At 40.1% G+C, this 8,198-nt stretch overlaps 1 protein-coding gene across 8 annotated transcripts in view; it reads right to left on the bottom strand.

The window, feature by feature from the left end:
• Positions 1 to 876: 876 nt before the first annotated feature.
• The window catches only part of Mpped2 (metallophosphoesterase domain containing 2), a 171,555-nt gene continuing 164,233 nt past the window's right edge, over positions 877 to 8,198 (bottom strand). For all 8 annotated transcript variants that reach the window (XM_026404332.2, XM_026404373.2, XM_077797495.1 and 5 more), the window contains 3 exons: positions 7,799 to 7,914; positions 4,959 to 5,072; positions 877 to 2,291 (listed from right to left, as the gene is read on the bottom strand). In XM_026404332.2, coding sequence (XP_026260117.1) covers positions 2,173 to 2,291; positions 4,959 to 5,072; positions 7,799 to 7,914 — 349 coding nt within the window. In that variant the 3' untranslated portion in view covers positions 877 to 2,172. The remainder of the gene's footprint in view (positions 2,292 to 4,958; positions 5,073 to 7,798; positions 7,915 to 8,198) is intronic.

Raw genomic sequence — 8,198 nt, 5'->3', positions numbered from 1 at the left:
CTACATTGACCCATTATAGCTACCACACGATCATGGACCTCTTCTCCTTGGTAAGCTTGAACATCTTCTCTGCAAGCTTAGACTAATGTCCACCACAGGCTCTGAGTGGCATCCAAGATGCTTAATAAATGTTAACAACTACAACGGATCATGATGATTAAATGTGAATCTGAGCTGAAATTCAGGCCTAGTACTTTCTCTCTGCTGGGAGTGACACGGAGAATTCCTTCTAGGAATTGCACCAAAGGATCCACGCGTACGTAGGAAGATGTATCCAAATGCAATCCAAAAGGCATTGACTGAGAAGTAGACTTTGGAGATACACTGCAGATATACTGCCTTTCTTCAATGGTCCTTCCAGAAAAAAATAAAAAGACAGGCATTATCCTACCCCACTGCCTGCCCCTTCCTGGATGCCAAAGCATTTTGTTGTTGGATATCATTTCAAGAAAACAACAGTGATGGGGAGATGGGGTCTGCTGATGGGGACAAATGAGAATGTGCAATGATTACTCTATCATTAACAGCTTCCGCATACAATACACCTGAAATAGCATCCACATACGCAGTCACCCTATTCCCTCAAACCTTACAATGGCCAAAGATGAAATCTGTACCCTCTGAAATCTACAGCAAGATAGATGACAGCACAATGGAAGGAAAGACTACACCCAAGGTCTTACTGACCTACCTGCCAGCCTGCGCATGGTGGGTAATAAAAGTTTATTGAAAATTAGGGAAAAAATCATGTATTTTAATTATTCTAAAAGGGATTATGATGTAGCATATGAAGAACCTCCCCCCTTCTCCACAGGACAAAACTACGACCCTTCCACCAGCCAACTCTCCAAACAGCACAGATTTAAAAATCTTGCAATTTTATTTGCATATAAAGGCCGCTAGATATAGAATATCACAATAAATTTAAAGAAACAACAGCTTTCCTAAATTTCAAGGTAACATAAAATAGAATAAAGCTCAACAGCATTTACAATGGGAAAACAGAAATGACTATTAGCGACAATATTTTGTGCTAGCGAAGATTGCATCGACACACAGTGCAAAATGGGAGAGGGGGGAGAGGAAGTAAGAAGACAATTCAGGGCATTTAAATAGAAAGGACAACTAAGCCTTATTTTAGTTAGCTTCCATTGCATCCATTTAATTCTATACACGCTTGTAACTGTACCTAGATTTAACTCAAGCTCTTTAAGACCTTGAGTTCTGAGAATACGTGTCAGTTCCTTCGGACTTCTGAGGTGCAGCCACACAGCATCCCACCACAGTTGTACTGTCCTTGGCAATGTTAAACTCCTAACTTAGAGTACACACACAAAAAAAATACTTATATATATAAACCCATACTGAAAAGGAGTCTGCACACTCATTTTTTTTTTACTGCATGAAATACCTGCTGTTTACAGGTTCCATTTCCATATTTTTAAAGCTAAAATAATTTAAAAGAAACAAACAAACAATGAGACCTTGTAAAACCACGATATGGATCTCACTAGCTAAGCCATCCTTTAAATGAGGGCTGTTGTCTTCCCTTGACACATGTCTTCTTTCCAGCAAGAATGTGACGAGAAGGCTTTTTCCATACCTACTTCAGTTGAGAAGATTGTTTAAAATCAGGGCCACATCTGCAAAAATGAAGCATTACCAAGAATACGACAACAACAAAACATTACAAAATAAAATACTTAAAAACAATACTCTTAAACAGTTGTGCAAATCTGGGTGGTTTTTAAAACACTGTCTACCTGTTTCCATTTTTTTTTCTTTTTCTTCCAGCTTAAAGCATATTAAAATAAGACTTCTTTTCACTTTTTAAAAGAAAGCTTGGCTGTCCTTTGGCGAACACTTAACAATTTACAATGGCGTGGCCTTTGAAAAATCAGAAGTCATTTTACAAATTCACAATGCTCCTTTGATTTCCAATGGGTGCCCCATTTAGAAATAATAATAATAATAATAATATAATAATAATAATAATAATAAAGAAGAAGCACAACCTCTAGCATCAGTTTTTTTTGTTGTTGTTTGTTTCGACAAATTTACAAAAAGAACTCACAGCATTTGGAAATAAACAAGTAAGAGAATGTAAGTTTATAATTAGAAAAATGGCAGTTTGTAGACCTTCCCTCATATTCCAATAAGATAGTTAGAGCTTCAGGAACCTTGTGGGTTCGGAAGGTCAAATATAATCGGAGGGTTGGTCGGTTGAAAGCTGACTGTACATGTTGAGGCATTGATGTACGTCGTGTAGCCATCGGTCATGATGCCGTAACCTGTGGGGAGATGGTGTCACAGTTACTGTAATGTATACAAATGATGGTGGCTGAACGGGGGGCCATCAGGCAAGGAGAACAAGAAAGCCTTTGTCAGTGGGGCAGCGAGTTGAAATTCAGTTGAGCCTGCCTGCCCAGATCTAACAACTTTCAGGAGCTGATGTCTGATTTTATCCTATTTTCTTTAAAGGGTGGTGGTGGGGGGGAAATTCTCCACTTCAACAAAGAGTGATTCTTTTTTTTTTTTTTTTTTTCTTATTTAAACACTAGACTTGTCAGGGAATGACTGTGATTTCTTTAGTAGGGAGAATAAAGAAAAATATTGACCCCCCTCTCTTTTAAAAATAGCATTTTCACTTCAAAGCCCTGGTATGAACTATTGAGTTCTAGGGAAGGAAGTGAGTAATGTAGGAGTAACTCCTCAGGGGACAAACAGACCAAATTCCAAGTGGGCTTCAGGGCAGGTGAAGGAAAAGAACTCTGGGAGTTGGGAGATGTGGATACTGGGCTTCCATTTCTATGAGATAAACTGTCTCTGTGAGAGTTAACCATACGTAATTTTACCTTGAGTTCTGTGGCTTGGATGCGGAGTTGCATTTCAAAGTTTCATTCAAAAGCATCTACTAATCAACTGTCCAAGTGATGTACAGAAACATCACCATAGGCCACTGTTTCCTGAGCTTACCTGAGCACTTGATCAAGCAAAATCAATCCCTGCCTGCAGTAGAAACCTCTTGGAAATGACCTATTGGAAGAAAGCTAAGAAAACTTCCCTGGAACTCTGGCATGTATGCTTCTTTTATAATTTTATATGCTTAATTTTAGGACGTTTGGAAGTTTGCATATTTCCCTGGATACCATCTATTTGCTCTCCAGCTTCTGCAACTAAGTTTGCAATTCTATATCGATATCAAGCTCTTAAGGCATGTAAAAATATAGCCATGAAGAAATAAAATCACCAGGATTTAAAGAAATCACTGATAAGGTTCTTTTTTTCCATTTGCTAAAATTTCTGCAAGTAAGCCTGTGGAGAGCTTAATGAGGGTCAATGGAAAAATCTCTTAAGAAAAGAAAAGAGGCATTTAAAATGTGCACTGTTTAGTTCTGGGGTCATAAAGTCTTGTTATCTCTCTCCATCAAGAGGTTGGTATTTGCCCTCTCTCTGCCCTCTTCAGCTGTCTTAAGTGAATAAAGGCCAGACAAGTTTATTTGAATATGATCTCCTCCCTTTTAAGCTAGTTTATTATTTTGAGACTTTAGTGGAATTCCCCAATTGTCTGGTTAGTTTAAAGCTAATTAATGATTTAAATTTTAAAAAGTGTGTGTGTGGGGGTGGAATGCAAACTCAAAGGAATGCTGCAGGAATTCAAACCAGTTTTCAAGACAATGGTCCCCCTGAAATGCAATTGGGATATGAGGTCCCATCTCTGGTCTCCCCTCCCTGCATCATATCATAGAGAAGTACCCTCCTTTGTGGAGTCAGAGGAGTTGATACCTGCTGCTGCCTGCTTTGGGGGAGCTGCCTCCCTCCTTCCAGTCACTCAGCTGGTGCCTGCACTTGGAGCCAGCTGAATTTTCTCTGGCCTCAGTAGGATGATTTTTCAATATGCTCTTTATTACCTGCATAACCAGGAAGCCACTGGATTTGTGGACTTTGAAAAGCAAACTTTGTTTTTTGCTTCATCAGGCACATAGCCTTATACACCCCAACTTGACTGCAGTTTCATAAATTATTGCAGGGAGCAGCTGCAAGCAGGATCCGGGGAGAATATGGCGGCTGCCCACATAAACGCACCAATTGCACACAAACATGTGTGCCTGGCAGAGCCAGTGAGCTCAGAAAACCTAAGGCTTGCTGAAGGAGGGCTTTGTGTCTGCACAAAAGTCCAGTTACCTCTGGTTTGAAAAAGGCAAGAGAAGCAAACAAAACCTAGAGACAGCCCTGAAACCTCCCGTGAAGCTTCAGCTCTGTGATCCTGACTCAGTTTACCTTGAAAGGCAGAAAATGGCAACTGGACCAGTTCCCTAATACTTAGGGGAGATTTAATTGCTATGTTTAATCTCAGCCTGAGCTCACTGTGCCGCTGATTTCTGAGAAGTCTGAAACAGTTTTCTGAGGTTAGCAAGGGAAACATCCATCTTCAAATGTGCTGGTTCCTTCTGCTTCTGTTGTATATCCTTCACTGCAGGGCCACAGTTATTTTTCAGAGAATGCCTTGTCTTCCTGGGTCTTTTTTATGCATTTCATATGAAACATAATATTTATAGGTAGGCATGAACTATAAAAGCTTTAAATAGCTTCTAATATCCAGGGCACTTCTTCTAACTCTCTTAAAGAGAAAATTTGTCTTTACGTACCTCAGGCTTGCATTGCCGCAGTGATTATCAAATATTCCTCATTACAGCCCTGAGATTCTAAGCTGCCTGGGGGAATGCTGGGTTTGTGGTAAGGTGGGCCAGACAGGGTTCCTATGCTCTACTCTCTGTAAAAGAGAGCAAGCAGTTCCATATGAAATATTTATCAGCTTTATGTGCAGATTTTTCTCATAAGATTTCATCTTTATTAAAGGATTCCACTGCCAAAATGTTTAAAAACCACTGCTCTAGTTATTCCCAGTCTAGCTAAGGTCTTCCTTTGCAGTGAGTCATGAATCCCTTTTTGCTTACCTTCATGAATTCCACCAAACACATGGAGCTTGGGTCGGACTCGCCTCTGGACCGTGTTTAACAGCTCTACGCAGCCCACCCTTTGAAGCTCCTTTGGAACCCAGTCTCGAAAACCTAAGGATGAAATGCAATCAATACTCTTAATTTTCTCTCTTCAGGTAAGGTTTCATTTAGACTTTCAGGAAGCCATAACTCACAGAAGGATTATTACATTATCTGTAATCCCAGCCTCTCCATTAAAGCTCACAATGGCTTTTAAGAAACTTTTCACTCGTCGCTTTGTCTTCTTTAGGTTCTTGATTTTTTTTCCACCCCCCCCCGTTAATTAACATTTTTTTTTCCTGTAAAGAATTTGATTTATTCAGCCATGGGTTTCAAATCTTCTTCATGGGGCTCAAATGACATTTATTCATTTATTCCCGGCAGCCCCATAATATCTCTTTCTCCCTCGATTCAGTTACTTTCTTTTTAAAATTTTATCTTTCTTATACTTTCTGAGAGCAGTTTACTTACAAAATGGTTCAGAGACAGAACAGGGAGGGACTCTCTGTGAACTGGACACAAGATCCCTTGCTCTCTTTGAAGACATCAGCTCTTAACCCTTGGTGGTTCCCGTGACCAGTGCTTTGGAATGCCCATTGCTTCTCCACTCTACGGCAACAGGCAACAATATGACCTCATGGTGGCATCCAGCAAGTTGGGGCTAATTGACTACTTTTAAAGTAAAAGCCACTTAGTGCTACGCTTAATGCAGGAAATCTATAAAAACGGACATCAATTATAGCAAAAGTCAGCTATCTGGATGATTATGGTCTGAAATGAAATCTATACACCCCAGAAGGATGGAGCATGAGGAAGGCAGGTGAGATGAAAGGCTAAATCATAATCTGTGGGAATCCATTTTCATGGTTCCATTAGGTTATTCCTACTGTTTAGAAATGATTGGGCAGAAAGAGGCAGCTTTCTGCTTCCTTTGGTCAAACTGCAGACATGAATATTTAGTGTCTCTGTAAAGACAGGTTAGCTGGGTGCGGGAAGTGACCAGAGAATCTGGGAAGAACATCAGATGAAAGTGGAGGTTCCTGATAAAAAATCAAACCAGGATGTTGAAAACTTTTTAACAAGAGGGGAAAATCCTAAATCCACAGTGACTGGCATATTATCTCATGGATGTGTTTTTCTTGAATGGTTTGATAAAGTTTGTGAATTAACTTTTCAATTCAAAGTCACATTCTAAGTAATACGTATAGTCCAGTAAATGTCTCTATACTGAAGATGCCCAAAGCCCTGAAAATAAATAGCCAAAGGAACATCATGACCGAATCCCATCAGATTAGGCTGCTCAGGCAGATGGATAAAGTTGGATGGGATAGCAGCTCTGTAAGGTTGGTTACTCAGGTACCTTCACTAGGTAACGAACACTGATAAGAGTATTTAGCTAGCAAATTAACAATTTAGCAAGTGTAAGTGGTTGTCAAATGGGAAATTAATTGATTATGGCTTGATAAAGGCTGTCACCAAGTAAAACCTTTGAAAACATGGTTGGGGTAATATGCAGAAGGGATATGCTTCAGGACAGTGATTCCGCCTGTAACACTTCCATGTCTGCAACTGGCTCCTCTTCCCTCGCTTCTCCATCATTGAAATGAGCCACCATGGCCTATGTTCTCGTCCTCCCTTTCCCTCTTTGCAAACCATGGAATGCTCCCCTCCTAAAGGAGAGACAGCAGCACCAAATGGCTTGGAGGAGATCTACAAAGATCAAATTTGCATTGGGGATGAATATGAGAAAGTTTTATTTTTTAGGCTGACAGAGGAGGGAGGGAACATGGATAACCATCCCACACCAAGAAATGTCGTGAGGATCATTTATATCCGCATGACTCCCTGCTCTCAAAACAAGATTATCAAGAAAACTCTTTTAGTACTGTACAATCAAAAATAGATAACAAGAGTAGATTTCCTGTCATGTTTCTTTTACCACAATAATAATAATGATTAAAAAGACACCCCCCACCCCCATTTAAAGTGAAGCATCTGAGTTTTCTGAGTGCACTTTAGATGGACAACAGGGTCCTTGCACAAGGGGTACTGAGTAGATGGGGGACCAGGTGGTAGGTCCTGGCTGAAAAATATTCTATGGCTTAGTCAAACCATAATAAGCTCATGAATAGTTAAGGATAATTATATAAATCAATAATCATCTTCTGTCTCATAATCTGGGTCCCTAGGGGATGGCTTTGAAGCACACAGACAATATAAACCTGGCTGCAGCCCCAAGGTACCTATAGAATGAGTATCCTTAAGTAACTTTCAACATAAGTCCTTACTGAACACTTTAACTTAAAAAAAAAAGTCTTTTCTCATATAATCAGCTCAAATGTTAAACTTTAAAGATCCCCCAGGTTCCAGCATTATGTGGAAAAGTAAAATGAGCTCCTTTGAACAAAAGTTTCCATCATTTCATTGCCATTCAAAAGCCCTGCGATTGGTAGGTCCATGTCTTCTTTCCGTTCCCCACTCCCCCTTAACTCCAAAGTGAATACAGTTCTTAAAATAAATTATCAAGCTCAAAAGACTGTGGGGCTCCATACTCATTTGATTTTTCCCTGACTCGACTAAATCAAAAAATTTAATTTCACGAACACCTGTAAGCCTTGCAGAACTGCTGAGTTTAATTATCATACTGGGTTTCTTTAAAGACATTGACTTTTTCTTTTTGTATTCACTATTTTTTTTTTTTTTTGGAGGAAAATGATCATGTCCCTAAAGCATTATTCATTATGCTTGGGGAAAAAAGTCATCTCCTATGACAAAAGGAGAACCTTTACTTTACTCACCTAGAGGAGGTCCATGTGTCATGAGGATGTCGATGCCCTCAGGGATGAGGTTCCACTTGTCCAGTAGAGACTGACCTCTGGGGAGGTTAAAGCCCCATCCATTAAACCACGGGGTCCTTTGGGGGAGATAATGCACATGGTATCAGGCCAGAACAGCCACATCCCCATTCTACAAGATTTCTCTTTCGCACACACATTCCCCCACGGTTTGCATTGCTCTCTTTTCTCTTTTTGATGGTTGGCCCTGGCAGCAGGATGCTTTTTTGTTGACTGCTTCAAAACCAATCCATTTGAAAGCAAGCGTGGAGCCTACGAATTGTTCCACTAGAAAGGGGCACAGGAGCCTTTGCAGTGGAGACTTTCCCAGCAGGCCTCTATCAAAATCTTGACAATGCTTTGT

This window comes from Urocitellus parryii, chromosome 4 (assembly GCF_045843805.1).
Source record: "Urocitellus parryii isolate mUroPar1 chromosome 4, mUroPar1.hap1, whole genome shotgun sequence".
Lineage (NCBI taxonomy): Eukaryota > Metazoa > Chordata > Mammalia > Rodentia > Sciuridae > Urocitellus > Urocitellus parryii.
This window is presented reverse-complemented; position numbering and strand designations above follow the sequence as displayed.